The following is a 22,440-nucleotide window of genomic DNA, read 5'->3' on the forward strand; positions in this document are numbered from 1 at the left end:
ACCAAATGTGGCCCCAACTAGAGTGGAGCGTAGCCCACATGTGCAGGAAGAAAAATTTGGAGCTCGTCGGCGTGTGGCCCTCACGCGCCACCAAGGAGCTCTCTGCTGTTGCGACACGCGGCTGCTCCCAAACTGGCGACTCTGGATCTCCCAAGATCGATCATCGGTTTTCCCTCCTGCGGCCTTTTTGTGCACTATTTTTTTCTTTTTACAGTGTTTTCATAATGTAATTTATTTTATGCCATATTTTTATTTTCAAGAAAACAAAAAATCCAAAAACGTTGTGTCTTCAGACTTAGGTCCGAAGGGTGTTGTTCCATCTCCACTTAGGCGGTGATGATGGGGTTGGTTTCTCCATACTCCGATTAGTCGAATATGGAGTTTTGTTACTTGGTTACTACAAACTCTGTTGTGAATAGAGTTAGGCTATCTCTTAGACTTCGATCTTTAGAGAATTGCGGTCTAGACTAGACCATGTCATTCACGAAAGTGCACTGAAAAACTACTAACATTTATAATTGGCTTGTTATTTAAGTCAACTTTGTATATCCTTCTTTAAATAATGGAATGAGATCCATTGTTATAAATAAATAAACACTTGCTTTGCAAAATTTATCAAAGTGTCGTACTTTTGTAATGTATTAATATTATGAATAAGAAAAATTATTCTCATCAACTCATATTCATCATTCTACACCCCACATCTTATGAAAAAAATTTCACACCTTATAAAAAATATCATACATCCTATGAAAATGTTATAAGTGTAGGGTGTGAGAATGAATAATGAATAATGTATAATATTCATTTATGAGTAATGATATATACCAATCTAAGATGTACAATCTTCTTTTTTTTTAAAAAAAAAAAATAGATTTTACTATAAAAAAGTGTAAAAAATTCACTTTATCTTTTTTTAGCGTACGATTCATTTTTTTACAAAAAATTTGCAGAAAACTTATGTGAACTTGTGATCTCAAGCAGTATGGTACACATCTCAATGGTGGTTTAGATTCAAAAATAAATAGCGATGGGTTAAGATAGTTTGTGAATAATAGAATAAAAATTGAATTATTTATTATATTTTATGTAAAAATTTAAAAAAATTATAATAATAAAATAAAATGAGATGAATTGATATAAATTTTAAATACAAACGAGGCCTTAATCTCCTAGTTTTTAATATACGGATCCATCTGTTAAAGGACGAAGATCGAGAACCGGTTTACAATCGGTTCTGACCAAGAGCTAGACCGACGGTCCATTAAACCGATCTTCTCGATCACAGTCACAGATGCACTGGGGTCCAACACTTCTCTACACAATCAGAGCAAACCCTAACGGTACATATACATTCGCCTCCTCCATATCCAATCCGGCCCTGAGCTGACAGACATTCTCTATATGTTGAAGTTTTCAGTTCGAATTTGAAAGATGGTGATTTTGTCGGTGAAACCCCTGTTTATGATTCTAGTGGTCCCGCTTGCTCTCTTCCTCGCTGTCGTTTTGCTTTCGCCTCCTTCTCCATACTTCCAGAGCTCGGTTCCTTCGAATTCATCACTGTAAGTGTGGGAAAATGGAAGAAAAACGAGATTTTCAGTGCTGATATTACTTGCTTTACGATTCACGTGCCTGATTACTTTCGGTTCACTTATGTCGGAGAATAAATAGAAGAAATTTCAACTTCTTATATTTTTTTCTCGGTTCTGTTAGTACTTGATTGGAGGTTGAGTTCGGTTTCTGTGGGTCTTGTTTCTGATATATGAACTTTTTCATGCAGAAAACCGAGCATATGGACTGTCCGGAGAATCATTGGATGGAGACCTTGCAAGTGGTGGCAACTAGGAGATCTAACTGGTAAGAGGAGCTTTTACAAACTCTTCCTGACCTTTATTAAAGATATTGGATTTTTTAGGTAGTCTGCGACAAAAGTATGTGGAAAATTATATTGTTCTCTAAATACAAGAGGAACCAAAAGAATTTAGAAGGTAATGCGGTCACTAGGTCAGTCTATGATTGTTCTGAATATCTTTGAGTTTTGAGAATTTCTGAGCGACGATTATACAATTTTGGGTATCTGAAAACTTCTTGGAATAGCAAGGATTTTTTATGATTGGAATAACAATAATTTTGATTTTTGATTTTTTTTTTTTTTGTTTTTGTTTTTGTTTTTTTTGTTTTTTTTTTTAACTTTTGGAATGAAGGGAGAGTGGGGTGGGATTTAGTTTTTGTTTTGAAAGTTCTGAGTTAATGTTAATTGGCGTTCATTGCAGACTGTTGCATTGGTTTTTTGTTGAAATGCTGCAGTGGCTAAACTTGAGAGTAATGGGTATATCCGAGTGGATTGCTATGGTGGCCTCAATAGCAATCCGAGTGGATTGTTTTTGTTTTTTTTGTTTTTTTTTTTTTAACTTTTGGAATGAAGGGAGAGTGGGGTGGGATTTAGTTTTTGTTTTGAAAGATCTGAGTTAATGTTAATTGGCGTTCATTGCAGACTGTTGCATTGGTTTTTTGTTGAAATGCTGCAGTGGCTAAACTTGAGAGTAATGGGTATATCCGAGTGGATTGCTATGGTGGCCTCAATCAGATGCGAAGAGATGTGAGTGCTTAGACAGCTTTGCAATTACAACTTTCAGATCATTGGAAAAAAATTTCACTTTTAATTGCTTCTTTGGTAACAATGGAACGTTACTTATCTTGACTGCAGTTGTGTGATGGTGTTGGTATTGCACGGCTGTTAAATGCAACCCTGGTTTTGCCAAAGTTTGAAGTGGCTGCATATTGGAATGAGTCGAGGTAATATATATCTTTATATTCTTCAATTACAATGCAATTGTTGTGAGATATGCGAGATTTTTTGTTATCCTCACAAACATTTGTTTCCAGTTTGGAAGAAACTAAGAGTTTATGAATATTATTTCTCACCTTCGATCATAGTAGATAATTATCAAGCTAATTCATTGTTCTCCTTTTGTTTTGTTTTACATCTTGTGCAAATCTTATAAAATTAATTATCATATATTCTGTGATTAATAATGAAAAGCTACATATGTTTTTCCCAAATTATTTTACTTCCCTCCAATTTTGTATTTGTATGATGCCATGAGTTAGATGCAAAAAGGTTTCCCAAGCATTTATAAGGTTATGTTTTATTCCCTTTTAGGGGATATATTTTTATAACTATATATATATTTTTTGTTAAGTATATATTTTTATAACTATTTGCTTGACCTCAGTGGCTTTGCAGATGTATTTGATGTCGAATACTTTATCCACCAGATGAATGGCTTTGTTAAGGTTGTGAAAGAGTTGCCATCAGAGATTGCATCAAAGGAGCCTTTCCAAGTAGACTGTAGCAAACGCAAAGGCCAATTTGATTACATTGAAAGTGTTCTTCCATCTTTGTTGGAACATCATTATATTTCAATTACACCAGCAATGAGCCAAAGAAGAGACAGGTATTTCCCATGCATTTTCGTATTTATTTCTTAGTGGTGACATTAGAAGCATATCGCTATGAATGAGAAATGCATCCACTGTTGACAAGGTTGATTATTGAACAGATATCATAGTCACTATTCGTTTATCAGGGTTTAAACATCAAATTACAATATGTAGTTTGGTTGTAATGACGTGTTAATTTGGGCGCTAGCAGCATATCTTAAGATTGGGTCTTGCGGATACACCTGGCAGCATAATGCCCTTTTGTTTACTTGTATAACTATAAAGGTGTTTGATGTTAACAGAAATGTTTTTAACTTCTATTTTGTACGTGCTTTTCTTTTGATTCACCAGACTTGTGATTTGCATGTTTGCTTCTAAAACACTTACTTTCTACATCTTGTAGGTATCCTCAAAATGCTAAAGCTGCCCTTTGTCAAGCTTGTTACAATGCATTGCGCCTCACAAGATCCTTGGAGAAGAAAGCCTCTGAGCTTCTAGAAGCTATAACCAAACCTTTTCTCTCGCTTCATCTTCGCTTTGAACCGGACATGGTAGCTTACAGCCAATGCCAATACTCAGGTCTTTCTTCAGCCTCCATCAAAACCATTGAGGCAGCACAAGGAGATAGAAAACCGTGGACTGGAGAGTTGGCCCGTATTTGGAGAAAACGGGGGAAGTGTCCTCTTACGCCTAATGAGACGGCCTTCATACTTCAAGCACTTTCCATCCCGACAAGCACAAATATATATCTGGCAGCCGGGGATGGGCTTATGGAAATTGAAGGTTTAACATCTGTTTACACCAATGTAGTCACTAAGTCTAGCCTCCTTACTGGTGAGGATTTCACAAGCATGCATGGGAACACGAAAGCTGCATTGGATTATCACGTGTCTATTAATAGTGATTCTTACGTGGCAACATATTTTGGAAATATGGACAAGATGGTTGCTGCAATGCGAGCTTTCAAGGGGCTGTACAAAACTCTTTTCTTAAGCAGAAGAGCTTTTGCAGATTTCACGTCGCAGGGCTTGAGAGGGAGAGATTTGATGCAAGCTCTGTGGAAGGCTCATAGAGATGATTATGTCATAGGAAGAGGGTCTGCTTTGCCCGACTGTTTTTGTGAGGTTAAATTGTAATTTTACATTTAAGATATATCTTTTTATTTGTTTGTTTCTTCTTTGTTTTTCAAATTTTTAGGTGATTATTACCCAAAAGAAATCCTTGTAAGGTTTCCTCTGCAGTTTAGGTCTTGCGGGTAACTTGTGAGGGAAGAAAGAAAAAGGAAAAAAGGAAATGCATATACACAAATATGGAAGTAACATTTTCTAGATATATAAATGGAAAGCTCTTTTATTTGTATAATCAACTATACCAGAAAATCTTCTGATCTTTCTGAGTCTTATCAGGCCAACCGCAGCTATCCTATAAATTGTATCTAGACGACCAATATTCCCGCAGGCAGCCTGGAGTAATTCATTTCTTTCAATGCAGAAAATGGAGTTCTATTACAATAGCAAAAGTTGGGAGTATTCAAGTCTAATTTTGTTTGTTCATAATGCCAGCAGCTTTAATTGTAACGTGCTATGAATTAACCTTGTCATATTTTTTTTCTTTTAAAGGGCAATTTTCCCCACCCCCACCCCCACCCCTGCCACGAAGATGATGATGAGTTCGGAATTTCGGTGGGTGCCAATTCCCGATCAGGGATGTTCTTCAGTATCGGGTCTCCATCTTTTCGACACTGCTCTGTAAGTAGTGGGCATCCTTGAATACACAAATGAAGGTGTGAGGGTGAAAGACCGTCCTCTGGGAAGGCCTGGAGCTCAGGGCAGTCCTCAACGTAAAGATCATGGAGAGATGTCAAATTCTTAAGTGCGTCCTTTGGGCCAAATGACTTGAGCCTTGCACACAAGGCGATACTCAAATATCCAAGAGTTCCGGGGAGCCCTTCAGCAGGCAATGTTTCAAGCTTGGGACAATTCCGAAGGGACAATAGTTCGAGAGAGGTGAAACTCTGGGACAAGGTGTTTTCTTGATTGGACAGACATTCCAGATCCTCGCAGTCACGGATGTAGAGTGCCTTGAGGCCTGGAAGACTGGGCCATTTGGGTAGAGTTCATGTTTGAGATGTTTGAAATGACCAAGGAGAATAAACTGCTGGTGCTGGGTATCATTCCCAACAATGTTTCGTCATGGCATCCATCCAATGCTATATGCTCAAGCCGTACTGCATGCTGTTCATCTGGGAGGTCAGTCAATGACCTGCACCCACTTATCTCCAATCTCTGTGGATAGAGTTCCATTGGCAGCTTGCACAACTCAGGGCAATTGAAAATTTTAACGTAGCGGCAAAAGGTTGAAGAGGCCAGTGTGCTGCTGACTTCTTCGTCACCTTCATATTGAATTCTGATTGGTATATCTTCTTCAGGCCATTGATGTAGAACAGGATTGTCCACAAGTGTAATAACTTCCAGTTGGGCTAATGGAATAGCATCCAATGATTCACATCTTATCTTTAGAACGTCTAGCTTAGGGAAGAAGCAGGGCAACTTTCTGAGCTTGGGACAGCCAATGATTTTAAGCCTTTTGAGGGATGGATAACGCTCCTCGGACGATTCCTCCAACTCCTGCATATTCTTAAGGTGGAGTTTTGCAAGTTTGGGTAGCTTGTCGAGAGAAAGGATTTTCGTTCTTGCGCAATGACTCAAGGAAATGGAAACCAAGTTACTAAGTAGCCCATTTCTCATCCAAGTTGGAAATTCATTGCCCCTATAGTGACAAATTACGAGCTTTTCGACATTTAAGTGAGGTTGCAGGTCTTCAAGAAGTGCGTCTCTGTCCCCCGCTTCATCTACATTTGATCCATTGCTCCACACATATTCCAGCTTCTGAACCATTTTTTTGTCTTTCAAGTTAGCCTCTCTTGGATTCACTGCATTCTCGAGCTTTGTGATGCGCAGTGTTCCTGTAAGATACACCATATTCTTCAGTTCCTCGATTCTGTGTCCAGGATTGCGGCCAACCTCAAAGGTGTGCAAATTGTGCAGACTGGTCAATTGCCCCATTTTTGGTGGAAATATGGAGATCTTGTTCCAGAACATTTCGTCCAGCTCCAGATGCCTCAGGTTAACTAGAGCTCCAAGCTTGCTGGGCAATTGGAAAAGCCAAGGGCAACCTAAGAGTTTCAGTGTCTGCAAATTGATGAGTTTGCATATCGATTCTGGAAGCTCTCTGATATCAGTTTTTGAAAGATCAAGGTAGCGCAACTCCTTCAAATTTTCAATTGATTTTGGCAATGCCAGAATTGTGCTTGAACTGAGGTCAAGAACTCGCAAATATCTCAGTGAACTCGATATTTTGCCAGGGACCTGATTGAAAGTTTTCAGGTGTTCAACTGGAAATAGAAGCGTACGTAGATTCTTCAATCTTTTAATTATCTCCAAAGCAGGCTGCTCGACGTCTTTACAAAAGACAGATACATGACGAGATTCTTTAGGCACACGACTTTGTTTCTTATCCTTCACTTGGAAACATAGGGGGGTGGAGACTGATATTGCCAAGTCATGAATAAGATCATGCATCCTAAATTTTGTCTTGTCTTCACTTGAGCATTCAAAGAAGAACCTGTTTAGCAAATCATCAAGTCTCTGCTTCCTATCTCCTCTGTTCTGTCGATGCCATTACGCTCAATGAAGTCTTCCGCCATCCATAATTTGATCAAGTCATTCTTATCAAATACATAAGCCTTGGGAAATAGGGAACAGTATTCGAAGCACCGCTTCAGATTGTAAGATAGACGATCATAAGACAATCTGAGAACAGGCAGAATGGTGTTGCTTTTAGATTTGGAGTTTGATTCTTCGTCTAGTTCCTTCACGATCCTGCTCCATTCTTGAACATCAACATTTCCACGTAGAAGGCCTCCTATATGTTTGACAGCCAATGGTAAACCTTTACACTTTCTTACAATTTCTTTACCATATGCTTCTAATTCTTCACGTGCATCGGCCGTCGAACTACCTTCTTGAAATACAACCTTTTTCAAACAATGACCAAGATTCATCATCATCAAAACATGGTAGATCATAAGGGGCTTTTGCACCCATGACCTTAGAAACAGTTGAGAGTCGGCTAGTTACCAGAACCCTACTTCCCTTGCCCCCTCGACTTAAGACGTTTTCCAGCTCTTGCCATTCTGGATAATCATTAATCCAGATATCATCTAGAACTAGTAAAAATTTCTTACCAGCCAAGATATCTACAACTCGGGTTTGTAGTAGGTTCAAGGAGAAAAAGCCGTCATCGCGATCGTTATTCTGGGATAGTACAATCTCTTTCAAAATTTGGTTTAAGTCAAAATTATTCCCGACAGGAACCCAAACCTTTATTTTGAAATATCTAGATATCCTGTCGTCTGCGTAGACAAGTTGAGCAAGAGTAGTTTTACCCACACCACCCATTCCTACAATGGGAATGACAGCAATGTTTTCCCCTGCACTGGTTTCTCCAGTATCGGATACCACAATTTTACCATGTCCTCTGTTTCTTTCTCCCTACCAACAAGTAAATTGTTTAGAAGAGAACCAGTTTTCCGCCGGGGATTTTCAGGGACATCCACCCCTCCAGCAGGATGGCACTCGTTTTCTCTTTGGAAATCTTATCTAGCCTTGCCACAATTTCTTTTAGCTCACTCGATACACTTAAGTTATATAACTTATGTGCAATAAAAGGACGGAGTTTATTTACCTGCTTCTCCACCAGCTGCAGTTTACATTCTGTCGTCCAAGAGTTCAACAAATCTTGTGCATCATAAGCCGCTGCGCGTACATCTTCAAGCCAAACCCTCATCGAGTTAGAGATCAAAGGATTTTCTTCCACATCTTTAACCGAAGCTTGAATTTTTCTTAGTGACCTTTCCAGATTTTCTATCTCTTGTTCGACACCATAGAGTTCGAGATACTTCTCCGTGAGAAAAGAAGAGACCTGCTCTTGAACGATCGTGACAATAGAACTGACAATTGAAACTAGGTCAGCCATGCAGCTTTTAATTTGCTCAAAGCTAGAAAATCCGGGACCCGAAGTATAGACGATTGAATAAAAACGGTTTAAGAAGGAAAGAAAACAAAAATGAATACGATTCAAGATAGACCCGATAGGTTTTCTGATCAAAGAGGAAGGGCTGGTAAGGAAACAAGATCTGCTTTGTTCCTTTAAAGTCGAAGTATTTAGGCGAGATGCAAGCCGGAGATGATCAAGTTATAGATGTCTCCCGCAGAGAGGAGAGAAGTTTCTCTTCAGAGTAGACTTTGTATATTTCGCATGGCTACAGATGATGCAATGAACGACCAATTACTATGTAGGACCGAGGCAGGACCATATTGGATGAATAATTTAATAAAACCGGATCTCACTTCTGAGATATCGGGATCCTTGTCATCTGAAGCACAGACCATCAATGCGTTGACGTTTTCTCCTCTTGTATTTTTTTTTTTTTTTTTTTTGGGTGTTTTGGTGAGAAATATTCGTATTGTTTTGGATGACAATACCTTTAAAAAATGAAAAATTTTATTTACAATCTTGAGTAAGAGACCATACATGCAGTACCATTAATGATTGAGGATAAAAGAAAAAAAAATTATCATTTAAAAAAAAATATTATTGTAATTTTAAAATTTTTTTAAGCATAACTATATGATCTTGTATGAGTAGTCTCTATTTAGAGATTTTATGTAGAAGTGTTATTTGAATTGATAGTCCGTATCAATTCAAATTAGTTGGTGTTATTTTTGTTACTTACAAGAAGTGTTAATTTGACTGAATTTCAATATTTTAAAACTTGAGTCAAAACCATATAGCTGTTAGGCCAGAAAAGAGTTAACCACAAGTCACAACGATTCATGTAAAGTAAAATTGAACAATTTGCAAGATTTTGAACCCGTTTGAATAGTAAAATATCTCATCTTATATCATCATTATAATTTTATCAAATTTTTACATAAAATATAATAAATATTTCAATTTTTTTAAATCTTAAAATAATAATAATATTTTATTTATCTTTCAACTCTCATCTCATCTCATCTCATCTAATCTAATCTAAACATACTATCCAAACTGCACGTTTGTTAACCCAACAAATTGCTAGCTTTAAAATGTTTCAATGGTAAACAACATCAAATTTCACGCGTTATTTTCTCCTAAATTGTTATGAAAGGTATCACTATCAGTGCCCAAAAAAAGGGTTTACCAGATTAAAAAGAACATTGGTCAACTAAAAATAAACAAAGTGCAACGCTCTGGGTAATGATTTAGATAAAAGGCAAAAAAACAAGCCATCTATTCTGATTCAATACATTCAAGAAGAGGCTAGGCAGCTGCTCAACAGTTCCAGTTTCTATCGGAGATCACCCACAACTCGGTTTGCTTCACTCTTCAATCTTTTGATGTTATAACGAGCAACCCCAATGCACCAATAAGAATATACTGCAAGAGCAAAATGGCACATGTTATTACTTCCTGTATAATAAATGAGTAATGTTACATGCAGTCGTAGAGTGTGCAATCGCTTTGAAAAAGAGTGGGATCTACTATTTAAAAATTATTATTTTTTCATGTGGATCTCGTATTTATTCACTTTTTTCAGAGTAATTACACGGCGCTTGCGCACTCACGACTGCAACTATCATTTCTCATAATAAATTCGATTGCTTCACAGTTTTGATATTCTAAAATTTAACCAATTCTGACACTTTATGTATAAGAACCAATACTTCGAATAGTATCAGTTTTGCGATTCTGAGATTAAACTCAAAAGATGCCACTATGAACAAAGAGTTACCAACAAAATCTGATTAGATGCTCGCCAAAAAGAGGAAAAATAGTCTACACCTTTTGTCAAACATACGTGGAAAGTTACAAAACCTAAGCAATTAGGGTTTCATGATCAAACCTTGATGATTGGCTTTTCAGTCATGATAATTGTTACCCAGCCAACATAAGGCAGGAACCTGCAAGCAACACAAATGAAAATGAAAATGTAAGCCACCTAAAGATCTATTCTTTTAATTCAAGGAAAAAAAGTTGCTGTTTTTTTTTTCTTCACCTGTTTAATATGCTATGTTTGTTAGAAGAATGGATGAGAACTGGTGGCAATCCCTAATGCTCATCATCATACTCTAGAGATTGTTTGCACCCAAGGGAATTTGAACCTTAGACCTGGTGGGAGCATACCCCCAAGCCTAAGGCCTTTACCACTTGAGCCAATCCCTAGGGATTACATTTCTTGCAATAAATTCATTATCCTAAAGTGCAATTATCATTAAAAATTTAATCAAACAATGATGTCTTGGCATTTACCACCAGATGCGGTGACAAATCCATTTCCTAAACCATTTGAAGGATGCAATCATGCCCTTGCATGTTCTATTGATGACGATTTTGCCACCAAAGAGGAAAAAAAGAAAGCAAATAATAAAAACTAAATGATAATTTCAGAGCCATGAGACATCTAAAGTGCCCTGAAAATATATCCCTTCTGGTGCATGCATAAGTGTTACGAGAGTGTAAAATATATGGCGTGTTATGATGGGTCCACGCACAGCAGAAGGTGAGAGACGATATTTGTGTAGTCTAAGATAGGCTTTCTTGGAAAAATCGTTTCTATCTCTAAATGAAACCCCTTCTTCCTGTGAACCTCTCTCGATAACCTCCCCAATCAGCACCTCCAATTCAAAAACTGCCAGAAGAAAGAGAGGGGCTAACTACCAGAAGAAAGGGAGAAGCGCTCTCACCAAACTATAGCTCCCTACCGCTAATTCCTCTACCTCTCCCCTCTCCCTTATCTTCTGCATCTTTTTCTGTTTTTTTTTTTTTTCCTTTTTTCCTGAGTTCTTTTTCTATTTTTTGTTCTGGTCTTTGGAGGCTAGATCTAACATGATCCACCCACTTCCAGCCAACATTTGCCCTACCCTCAGAATTCCGGACCTCCAATCTTCCAAAACACTAGAATATCACACCTAGGCATTGCTCTTGTATATGTCCCGTGTACTTGGGCTTTTGCCTATCCTCATGATCAATAAAATCTTGTTTACCATAAAAAATAAAAAAAATAAAAAATAAAAAAACTTCCAAAACAGCCTTTGCCAGTGAGTTTTCACTAGAGCATGAGCATCATGACCCACTACCCCTCACGGCTGCCTCCTCCATTTTATTCCCCCTTTTAACTGGAAATTAAATATATCCTATCTTTTGTTGGAAGCAATCAATTCTTGCTTCCTTCCGAAGGATTTAGAGGGCAAGAGGGTGGGAAGTTCTACCGAGTATCCTGAAATGTCGAATACAACAGATCATTACATTTTGTGGCTTTCAGCCACAGTACCACAATCCTTTTGCGGTGCATCAAAACCTCCTTTTTGGCAGTTCCCTCCTTTGTCCAACCAAGGAACATGGGCCCACACCAATGTTTTGGGCCTTTTGGCTTCATTCTCCTTTTTTTTTTTTTTTAAATTCATTTTCAAGTGGGGTGTTGGTTGTAATGAAGTGTTTTGTAAGGGTTGTCCATCCATCCTTCTGTCTCTTTCTATTTAGTTAAATCTTGTTCATTACAGAAAAAATGTCCATGCGCAAAGCAGTGTTATTGGCAAGGCTGCGTAAAATGAGGACTTCTCCATCCGAATATGGTATAAACATAGCCTAACAATAATATTAAAGATGAAGATATTGGTAGAGTTTATACCCTACAGCTCGGCCCATTATGTGATGTCGTTGAAGCCAAAGCTGACCATGAGCATACAGAAGCCTGTCATCCCCATAATTATTATCTCCTGATACAAATCAATGATAACAAAGAAAGAGCATTACGTTACAGCAGAGGACCTACAAAAATGTAGAGTAAAGATAATAATATCGATAAGTAACATGTTCAGATGCAGCATATGTAGAAAACACAAGGCAAGGACTAAGAGTTTTGACACTACGACAAGCCCATAGATAATGATGCACAACCTCCTATCAAAGTAACCCTCGTCTAAGACACTGGGAGATAATACAAAGTAACACGATAGATTCCAAAGAAAGTGTTCAATTTTCTAAAAGCTGGCACCTTTTGTGAGGACATCAACTTCGCCAGTATCTTGTCGTTCATGGACCTGAAGAAAAGGCATAAGCTCAGTAATAACAGAAGTATGCAAAATATCTCTTTCAATTAACTCCCAACAGTTCTTTCTGGCATTTGGCATTAAATGCCAAAAGAAAAAAAATTGTCAATTGTAGTCTTAACACAGTCCCATGTTCTATCATCATTCAACACATCTTGTTCCCCAAGCCAAAACTAATTCTGTCAAGGCATCTCTTTTAGAACTATTCTAGGGTAGGAACTTCCTATAAGATCAAAAGATCCTCATGTCATCTGTAGAGAATGGGTATCACTAAGAACGTTCTATAAATTACACCAATGCCAAGAATGCTGAGTCAAAATATTGGTCAAATTAAGCACACTATAGCATGCCCTTAAGCATCAACATCTATGGGGGTCAGGTGCAGACAAACATAAGCATTGATTTGACCACTTCTATTGGCTAGTTTGTAATGCACTATTATAATCTTCTAACATTTATTTATGAAGTAATATAATATTATAACGTGAATAGGGAGAATTGTTGAGTCATACACTTTGATAAGGTACACTATAACGGAATCGAGTGAGTTTTTTAGAAACACGTGAATAGGGAGAATAATCACAGTGCAGATAGCTTCCACAAAGTAATTATGGTACCAGTATTCCATGAAAATCAAATGTGCTGTATGAGGCATGCATAATGTGTTTACCTTAATAACACGATGGACAATTGGAATCTCACGACCCTGAAGAAATACATACACAAGAAATATATAATTATTAACACGGATAAGAAAGGGGGAGGAAAGGAGAATTTACAGAACAAGAAAGCATCATATCTCATGAACAAGAACTCAAAAAATAAGTTACATAAATATCCATGCATGAAAAAAGACAACGAAAAATAAATGTTTGTAAAAAGAGTTGATTTACTAGCTTGTTGGAAGGAGATTCAAGGCTGTCCTCAAGTGGCGGCAGTGTGGAAGATGATTCCGTTGTATATTAAGTGGTGTATTTGGTCGGAAAGGAATGAGCAGTGGTTCCAAGATAGGGAGCGCACAATGGCAGAGCTTCAGAATTTTTTTGTACACACATTATTGCTTTGGTTTTCAGCCATTGTGCTTAATGGAAACAATGCTCATGATTTCCTGTCCTTAATCTATCGATCCTAGAATGTATTTAAGTGTTCTTTTGTATACTTTCTGTGTACACAGGCTATGCCTATTTCATTTGTATTGATAAAATTTACCTTCTATAAAAAAATAATAATAATTTTTTTTTTATAGGTAATCAAAGATATTGTATTCATAGAAATAGGCATAGCCCAGGTACACAAGAAGTATACATGAAAAAATGCCTAGCTAGGGGTTACAATAGAAAAAAGAAGATCATGGACACTAAGTCCATTACCAACTGTAGCCCCCCCGCCCATTGGAACAATGACTTAAAAAAGAAAACTTTAAGCTCATCTATTGTTCTCTCTTGATCATCAAAACATCTAGCATTTCTCTCCCTCCAAATACACCAACACATGCATATTGGTACCAATCTCTAATTGCCGCTACCTGAGAGTCTCCATATAGTCCTCTCCAGCTTGTGAGAAAATCCACCAATCTACTAGGCATAACCCAAGACAATCCAACTCTTAAGAAAAAATCTTCTCATAAAACCTTCGCCACCTCACAGTGTAAAAGCAGATGATCAACTGACTCTCCATGCTTCTTACACATACAACACCAATCTAGGACAATAACCCATTGTTTCCTCAAATTATCTGTGGTGAGAATCTTGTCCAAAGATGTTGTCCAGACAAAGAAAGCTGCTTTCGAAGGAGCTTTCGTCTTACATATGCTCTTCCACGGGAACATAGACATTCAAGAGTTCGTGAGGTTTTGATACAAAGAACTGACAGAGAAGATACCTTTCTTAGAATGGTTCCAATGCATCTTATCTCTAGAGCCCCCTGGAATACTTGCGGAATATAAAGCCGCAAAGAACTCCATAATAGACTCCAACTCCCAATCATGGGCTATCCTAATGAAATCAATATTCCATTGAGGGGTGCCATTTGAAAAAACTAGGAGGTCGGCAATCGATGCCTCCTTTGTTCTAGCAAGCGCAAAGATGGAAGGGAAGGTATCTTGTAGACAATGGTTACCACACCATATATCAAACCAAAAACGGACACGCGAACCATCGCCTACAACAAAATGTTCATGTCCTCGAAAGGTCCCCCAAAGGCACCTTATGTTTTTCCACAAATCCACACCATAAGTGCCTCGTACCTCATTCGAGCACCATCCTCCCCAAGCTTTCCCAAACTGAGAATCTATAACAGACTTCCAAAAGGCCTCCCTTTCATTTTGGTACCTCCACAACCACTTACCCAAAAGAGCTTGATTAAATTTCATCAAGTGGCGAATCCCCAACCCTCCCCCAGAGATTGGGGTACAAACTGTTGACCAATTAACCTGGTGGAATTTGAACTCTTCCCCCAATCCACTCCATAAGAAATCCCTTTGTAGCTTCTCAATGCGGTTAGCCACCTTTGTGGGGTGCGAGAACAAAGACAAAAAATAGGTGGGTAGGTTAGAAAGAGTGCTTTTAATCAAAGTCAACCTACCACCTTTCGACAGGTATAGCCTCTTCCAAGCAGCCAATCTGCGCTCCACCCTTTCAACTACATCATTCCAAACCCTTTCAGATTTAAAAGAGGCCCCCAACGGTAGGCCAAAATACTTCATAGGAAGCGAAGATATCTTGCATCCCAAGGTAGTAGCTAAAATCTCCACATCTGGGGTAGCCCCCACTGGCACTATTTCCGACTTTGCGAGGTTAATGCTCAAACCTAACACAACAGCAAAACAAAGGAGTAGCGCTCTCAAGTCTTGGACTTGACCAAAGTGTGCACCACAAAAGATAAGCGTGTCATCGGCAAATAACAAGTGAGAAATGTTGAGAACGCCATTCCCCACCGAAAAACCATGGAGTAACCCACCATCCACTAGGCCTTCAATCATCTTGCAGAGAGCTTCCATGACAAATAAGAAAAGAATAGGAGAAAGCGGATCTCCTTGTCTTAGACCACGAGAGGAGTTGAAGAAACCCACCGGTGATCCATTTACAAAGATAAAGAAACTCGTTAAAGAGATACAAAATTCTACCCATTTCTACCATTTTCCTCCAAAACCACATCTTCCAAGTAAGTAGAGAAGGAACTTCCAGTTAACATGATCATATGCTTTCTCCATGTCTAACTTACAAAGTAGCCCGGGTTCTCTAGACTTCAATCGGCCATCCAAGACTTCATTCGCTATAAGTACCGAGTCAAGAATTTGTCTACCTTTGACAAAAGCATTTTGCGGCTTTGAGATTAGCTTTTCCACCACCGAGCTTAGTCTATTAGCTAAAACTTTGGATAAAATCTTGTACATCCCATTCACAAAACTAATGGGGCGATAGTCTCTCACATCCCTAGACCCCACCTTTTTAGGAATAAGGGCTAAAAAGGTGGCATTGAGACTCTTTTCAAATCTAGCATTAGAATGAAATTCACGAAAAACTTACATAATATCTTCCTTGACCACCTCCCAACAAACTTGAAAGAAACCCAAAGTAAACCCGTCCGGACCGGGAGCCTTATCACTTGCCATACCTCTAATAACATTGCTCACTTCTTCTTCTGTAAATGGCCTTTCTAACCACCCTGCACTTTGTTGGTCTAATGTGGAAAAAGTCAAACCATCCACTCTCGGTCTCCAATTATGCTCTTCAAAAAAGAGTGTTGATAGTATTGTTCAATGTGATTTTTTATAACAGTCTAATCCGAAGAAGCTACCCCATCTACCATCAGTGTGTCAATAGCATTGTTCCTCCTGTGAGAGTTAGCCATCCTATGGAAGAATTTCATGCATTTGTCCCTCTTCTTAAGCTAGAGTACCCTTGATTTCTGTCTCCAAGAAATCTCCTTCATCAGAGTAACCCTTTCAAGATCAGCAACTACCTGTCTCTTGCGAATTTTATCAAGTTTAGAAAGGGTTCTGGCCTCCTCCTCGCCTTCCAGACCCTGTAGTTCCTCCATAAGAGAGCGCTTCTGCTGAAACACATTGCCAAAAACTTGTTCATTCCACTGCTTCAGGTCCTGTTTCAGCACTTTCAACTTTTTTGCCATAATGAAGTTGGGAGAGCCTTGAAAAGTATAGGAAGTCCACCAATGTCTGACCCTGTCTACAAAACCGTCAGTTTTAAGCCACATATGCTCAAATTTAAAATACCTTCTACCCCCTTGGATGCCTTCACAATCCAAAATGATGGGAAAGTGATCAGAGCATAAGTGGGGTAATCTTCTTTGAGCTACATCAGGGAAGTGTGACTCCCAATCGGGGGTTAGCAAAAATCTATCGATCCTCGACCAAGAAGGACAATCACGGTTGTTGGACCAGGTAAACGTGCCTCCTGATAGTGGAATGTCCATGAGCTCCTGTTCTGAAATGAAATCAGAAAAATCTCTCATGGCTGGAGTGATGTGAGAAGCTCCCAACCTTTCGCTTGGAAAGCGAGATATATTAAAGTCCCCCCAATGCAACTTGGAAGCTCCTACCAACTAATGACTCCCGCCAGTTCTTCCCACAAAAATCTTCTCTCTGAATCAATATTTGGGTCGTAAACACCAACGAAAGCCCATTTGAAGCCATCTTCTAGATTAACAAAAGAGCATGCAACCGAGAAATCACCCACACACTCCTCCACCCTTTCCACCACCCTTGTGTCAAACATAATTAGAACTCCCCCGAAAGCTCCTTTTGATGATAGGTAAGACCACCCAACATGTTGACCTCTCTATAAGCTGTGAACTACTTGTCTAGTAGTAATTTCCAACTTATTCTCTTATAAGCATATGATGTCCCCTTTCCATTGGCGAAGTAAGTTTCGAACTTGGAGCCGCTTATTGGGATCATGCAACCCCCTCACGTTCCATGATATTATTTTTGGCTTCATGGGACAACCATTTTACCCCCCTTACTACGCTCCCGAGTAGAGCTCTTCTCACCTCCATCCTCTTTCATTGCTCAATCTAGCCTTTTGAGTTCTTTCCCTTTTTTAAGCCAAAGCCAAGGATTGATCGGAATTGGATTGGGCATTCATAACCTTTACAGCGGTAAGTAGGGCCATAAATTCAACTTCAAAATTCCAGTAAGAAATTCCTACCATATGCTTAATGTCCATCGCTCTTTGGATAACCCAATCAGACACATTGGGATGAAAGGAGTAGAGTGGAGTAGGTTCATCCTCCCCATCCCTATTAGCAGTAAACAGAACCAAAGAGCCAGCATTTTCGAGGAAACAGGGCTCTTCTACCATCTCCAGTCCCGAAGAAACAACCTGATCCGAAGAAGCAACCAACCCAGAGGGTGCCGGTGGCTCAGCTACCACCTCCAACAAAACCGCAGGGGCTTCGATTGGGTTCTGACCAGCTTGGGCTTCGACCACGGGGTTCAAAGAATCTTCCTCCCGAGCCGAGACAAGGTCATGGATGCAACCCAAGGGTGCGACTAGGCAGGTCGACCCTCTCTGTGACAACGATGAACCTCTAGTGTCCTGAGAACAGCCTGCGGCGTCATTTAGACCCAACCCTATCGATACCGTTGACATCGTGCCTTTTAGTCGCACCCTGTCAGTGCCGGTAGGGACGACGGTGACAGTGCCTGTAGGGTCGACGAGGACCGGCGGCAATTTCTGTGGTGTCGGCAAGGTCGCCAGCTGGCTTAGGATACTCGAGCCTGAGGAGGAGGCTCGGGCCCGAGAGTTTGCCTTAGGCCACCAGATGGGCCTCGCGGGCTTCCCGTTTGCGGGCCCAACGCAAGCCTCTTCATAAGGAACAGCTTGCGGGCCCAACCCAACGCAGGCCTCTTTCCTGCGCAAACCCAATCCAGCGGCCTCTTTCCCAACTCATAAGCTTGATCAAAAGTCTTTCCAGCGGCCTCTTTCCCACCCTGGCCCATTATCACACTTAAGCCCCAATCAACTTTACCCATAAGAGTAGAGATTTCTTCTGAAAGACCTGATAAATGGCCTCTGACCTCCCACAACACTCCTTCTACGTCGCCCAACATAGGACCTGCAACAGAGGCTCCCGTATCACCCTTGACAGCGATAGGTCTGCTAAAAAGATTTCCTACGCTACCCAGCCTTTCACCCATAGCCTGATACCTGTCAGCCACAGTGTTAGAAACACTCCTTGCCGGCAAACTCAGTGCTGCTGCATATGAAGCTCTGTTAGAGGGAGGAAAACTCTCTTCCTCCAGGATGGAATCATGCAAACTAGCAATAGGGGGGCTTCTCGAATGGTGGCCTGCGAATTTACCCAGATTGTAAGCGAAATCCTCCCAACCACTGCCCTTCAAGCCTTCAGGAATCATCACCGATCCCCTCTTCTTCTCAAACCCGAGTTCTGCCAAGTGCAAGAAGCACCCCCTGGCATTTACGTGCCTTTGAATGGCAAGAACTCCATTTCCCATCCTCTTTTGCCTAAAGAAAGAATCCCGTCGACGAGAGGCTAACCCTTCCTCCACCATCTGGACCACCCATGTAGCCAAAGCCTTGCTTACTACGATGGATGTGACCAATCTTCTACTACGTTCAGTGATACGTATAGTACTACCCCCCTCCCACGAGAAAACAAAAGATTTTGCTTCCACCTTGACGTGCCTAATGTACTCCATATTCAAAACAGACTAAACAAGTACCAAAAGGAAAAATAAACCTTGGCAAAGGGTGAGTCAACTCCGGCGAGAAGCACCGGAGGTGAGGATATTGATATGCATGGATAAGTGTACGGAGAGAAAAATTAGTCTAATAAACAAGAATTTTATTCTAAATTTGTCTTTTTACCGAAATACTAAATAAATGAAAAGAAATCAGGTTACTAACAGGATACTTTCATGCAAAGCATTCCTCTTTCCTTTTCCACAACATGTACCTTACAGAATTTCTACAGCAGTGCAATATGTAGGATCAACTTAAAAGTCCCATCACAATATTATGCTTGCTTATGAATTACTTGATTGATTTTTCCAGCTGAAGAAATAAGTGGAATATAAAATGAAATGTACAAGCCCCATTGCAGTATATATTGCAAGGTTGAAATGAGAATACTCAAAGAAATTTCCTCTCATTCGTCGATTTTTTTTAGTTGCGAACAAAACGTTTAATTTTTATATAACAATAGAATTCATAGTTACCGATCAAAAAATAAATATAACAATAGATGTTGAAACTAAGCAAAGATCTAGAGTCTATATATAGGAGCCGTTGTACACGAATAATTCAGAATTAAGTATTTTGCTCCAGAATGCATGTATGTCCTAGTATGATCCTTTACTTCTTCACTAACTTCTGTTCACGTTGTTGCTCAAAATTCTGTTCACAGATTAGAACAGCCACCAGATTCTTCCGTTTTCTTCCTTTCAAACCCAAACTATGTCCCTTCTCCCAAAGCTTGAAACCCCTAAACGTATACTTTTCTGAATTTGTTTTACAGTAATTAACCCTTACAAACCTAGCTTGGAAGCTATTGCTGCTAGGAAATTCCCAGCATCCAGTTTTCTCTAAAACCATAACCTACCACCCATTGTTATGCAAGACAACCATATACTGAATAATATAAAGGTTATCCTATGCACCTATCAACCACTTTGCTAGTCAGGCTCCTATCTCATGCATTAATATGCACACTATAAGTATTCACTTTCTAAATAAAGCAGTTGTACTTGAGCTACAATTTCTAGGGATTAAAGTGCAAACTGTTCCAACCTGGTGTGCTTACAAAAAAGAGCCTATTAACAACTGAACAAAAAAATCATAAGGAACCAAAGTGAGCAAAATGAAGAATAAAACTTCAAAAGAAACTTACGTCAACATTAAAAACAACAATCTCCCCAGCACGAATAGGATCTTTGCTCATGTGCAAGAACAAGATGTCCCCCTACATATCATATAAGACTATCGCATGTCAAGCAATGTGAGAACAAGATTGAACATGTTTTTTTTTTTTTTTTTTTCATAAGTATAAAACAAGATTGAACATGTGAAGAGACATGTTTAGAATATGATTCACCACACTCATAAATGTAATTGCTTTGTCCACCATTGCATTTTTAACGTAGAAAAAAAAATCCTGAGACGACACTTGGCTAGAGAAAGAACCAACCATTGCTTCCAAGACACACCAAAACTACATCATCAAAACTTTAAATCGATAAAAAGTTATTATGTCTCCACACATTAGATTAACTTACCCTCTTGAAGCCAGGTTCCATGCTTCCAGAAAGGACAACAACAACAGGGATTCACTGCCAGTAATGCACATTAATGCCTTCCATATTATCAGTGCAGATGTAACAATCATGCCTGGGACAAAAGCATGACATTTACAACAATGACAATAACTATTTATGAACAGATTTATATTTCAAAGTAAATAGTCGGAACCATCACACTTAAATGCTTTTTCAATTCAATTAGTTTTTCATATGATTGTTAAAGCAGATGCAAAATACCAACTTCCTCGCAATTTTGGATCACAACCCTTCCAATTCAAGAACAACACATCCTTCTCGGTATTATCAACACAAGTTCTCACGGATTCTGATATTTGAAGAACTGTCTTACATTGGATAGAAAGAAAGAATAACTTTGAAGCTATATCCGTTTCATGCCAAGTGTAATACATTTTGCCTAGACGACATTACTTCAATCTATACATTTGCTTAGATGATATTTTGCTGGAGCTTTCTAAGACTCATTCCAATTCCATAAAATCTTAACATTTTGGTTAACAAACATACTTGACAGTTGATATCTTGGATTGCGCTGCTTCTTCTACTGAAGATAATATTAAGACATCTAAATATGAGTACTTACCATATGTTGGGCTATCAATGAAAACATTTGAAAAACTAAAAACCAGGAGAAACGATAGCAAAGGAATTTAGCTTCAAGTTACATGGTTGAAGAGCCTAATTGATAAAGGAATTCGGATTGCTTTAGAAATTTAGTAATTGGCATTCAATGTGGTATAACTCGGCATAGATTATAAGGTACAAGCAAAACGTGCATCAAGCTGCGAAGAAATTCACGAAACTTTTGTGTAGATTATTTTATTTCGATCTTTCCCATGAAAATAGAAATTCCCAAATTCAGCGAGGCCATAAGAATCACATCAGGCTCAGTAAATTATAGGTTTTTCTTCTGTTAAGCGTCAAAACAATAAACGGTGAGATATATATTTTTAAAATATAAACGAAGATTTTATTGATAATAAAAATAGGCTTATCCCAAATACACGCGACGTATACAAGAGAGAATAAGGAAATATATAACGTCCAAGCTTCAATTTTTTAACCATTCCCACATTTTCTAAGTACCCAAACAGAGTATTGACGCATAAACCATGTTCTCCCTCTCCCCTTAGACAGTACCGAGATCAAGAAAATTCGATAGAAGACTCAAAAACGAGCGCGCGCGGTGTGTGAGAGTGAGAGAGCTAAGAAGGGAGCGAACCGAGACTGACGGCCTGGGTGAGGACCTGGCGGATCTGAAGGGATTTGATAGAGTCGATTGTCTCACCGATCCACCCCATTTTTTGTCCCTCCCGCTTGCTCTCTTCCGCCTTCTCTTTCTCTTTTCCGGAGAGGAGAGCCGCTGCGTCTTCAAAGTGCCGTTTCTTTTGTCCGAAGAGGAGAGCTACTGCTACTTCAAACCCGCAACCCCTGGCCGCTGCTTCTTCAAAGGGCCGTTTCACACTCTTTTAACTTTTTTTCTTCGGCTCTCGTAAAAGAAAAAGAAAAAACAAACGACTGTATATATAAAGAGAGAAACTT

General features: G+C 39.1%; 3 protein-coding genes and 1 pseudogene across 7 annotated transcripts; 1 reads left to right on the forward strand and 3 right to left on the reverse strand.

Moving 5' to 3' along the window:
• The first annotated feature begins 1,290 nt into the window (after window positions 1–1,290).
• LOC121259433 (O-fucosyltransferase 13) lies at window positions 1,291–7,047 on the forward strand. Of its 5 annotated transcripts, XR_005939588.1 has the most exons (8): window positions 1,291–1,562; window positions 1,781–1,857; window positions 2,529–2,599; window positions 2,708–2,796; window positions 3,237–3,458; window positions 3,848–4,568; window positions 4,851–4,963; window positions 5,064–5,091. XR_005939588.1 is itself a non-coding variant. In XM_041161029.1 (7 exons), the coding sequence occupies exons 1-7, from the start codon at window positions 1,435–1,437 to the stop codon at window positions 5,211–5,213; spliced, it is 1,458 nt and encodes a 485-aa protein (XP_041016963.1). In that variant the 5' UTR covers window positions 1,291–1,434; the 3' UTR covers window positions 5,214–7,047. The 5 variants fall into 5 exon arrangements, 4 of the variants coding, with proteins under 4 accessions (XP_041016963.1, XP_041016971.1, XP_041016982.1 ...); XM_041161029.1 differs by lacking the exon at window positions 4,851–4,963 and having other exon boundaries at window positions 5,064–7,047; XM_041161037.1 differs by having other exon boundaries at window positions 4,851–5,085.
• On the reverse strand, window positions 5,080–7,025 carry LOC121259325 (putative disease resistance RPP13-like protein 1). The gene has a single exon (XM_041160877.1). The coding sequence runs from the start codon at window positions 7,023–7,025 to the stop codon at window positions 5,508–5,510; it is 1,518 nt and encodes a 505-aa protein (XP_041016811.1). The 3' UTR covers window positions 5,080–5,507.
• Window positions 7,048–7,072: 25 nt separating the features above from the next.
• LOC121247952 lies at window positions 7,073–8,481 on the reverse strand (annotated as a pseudogene).
• A 1,241-nt stretch (window positions 8,482–9,722) lies between these two features.
• On the reverse strand, window positions 9,723–22,405 carry LOC121261354 (signal peptidase complex catalytic subunit SEC11A). Its single transcript, XM_041163687.1, is given in 9 exon segments — window positions 9,723–9,927; window positions 10,394–10,451; window positions 12,179–12,266; window positions 12,545–12,590; window positions 13,270–13,305; window positions 20,472–20,543; window positions 20,857–20,906; window positions 20,909–20,968; window positions 22,121–22,405. Coding segments are annotated over 9 exon segments (540 nt in total). The 5' UTR covers window positions 22,200–22,405; the 3' UTR covers window positions 9,723–9,876.
• Between the last annotated feature and the right edge of the window lie 35 nt (window positions 22,406–22,440).

This window comes from Juglans microcarpa x Juglans regia, chromosome 1D, assembly GCF_004785595.1.
Source record: "Juglans microcarpa x Juglans regia isolate MS1-56 chromosome 1D, Jm3101_v1.0, whole genome shotgun sequence".
NCBI classification, from domain to species: domain Eukaryota; kingdom Viridiplantae; phylum Streptophyta; class Magnoliopsida; order Fagales; family Juglandaceae; genus Juglans; species Juglans microcarpa x Juglans regia.

Bases quoted from the DNA above. Each gene is read 5' to 3' on its own strand.
- LOC121259433 (XM_041161029.1), top strand. From the start codon at position 1,435: ATGGTGATTTTGTCGGTGAAACCCCTGTTTATGATTCTAGTGGTCCCG. The intron at 1,563-1,780 runs GTAAGTGTGGGA...TTTTTCATGCAG, and splicing joins GTTCCTTCGAATTCATCACT to AAAACCGAGCATATGGACTG. The intron at 1,858-2,528 runs GTAAGAGGAGCT...GAAATGCTGCAG, and splicing joins GCAACTAGGAGATCTAACTG to TGGCTAAACTTGAGAGTAAT.
- LOC121259325 (XM_041160877.1), bottom strand. From the start codon at position 7,025: ATGCATGATCTTATTCATGACTTGGCAATATCAGTCTCCACCCCCCTA.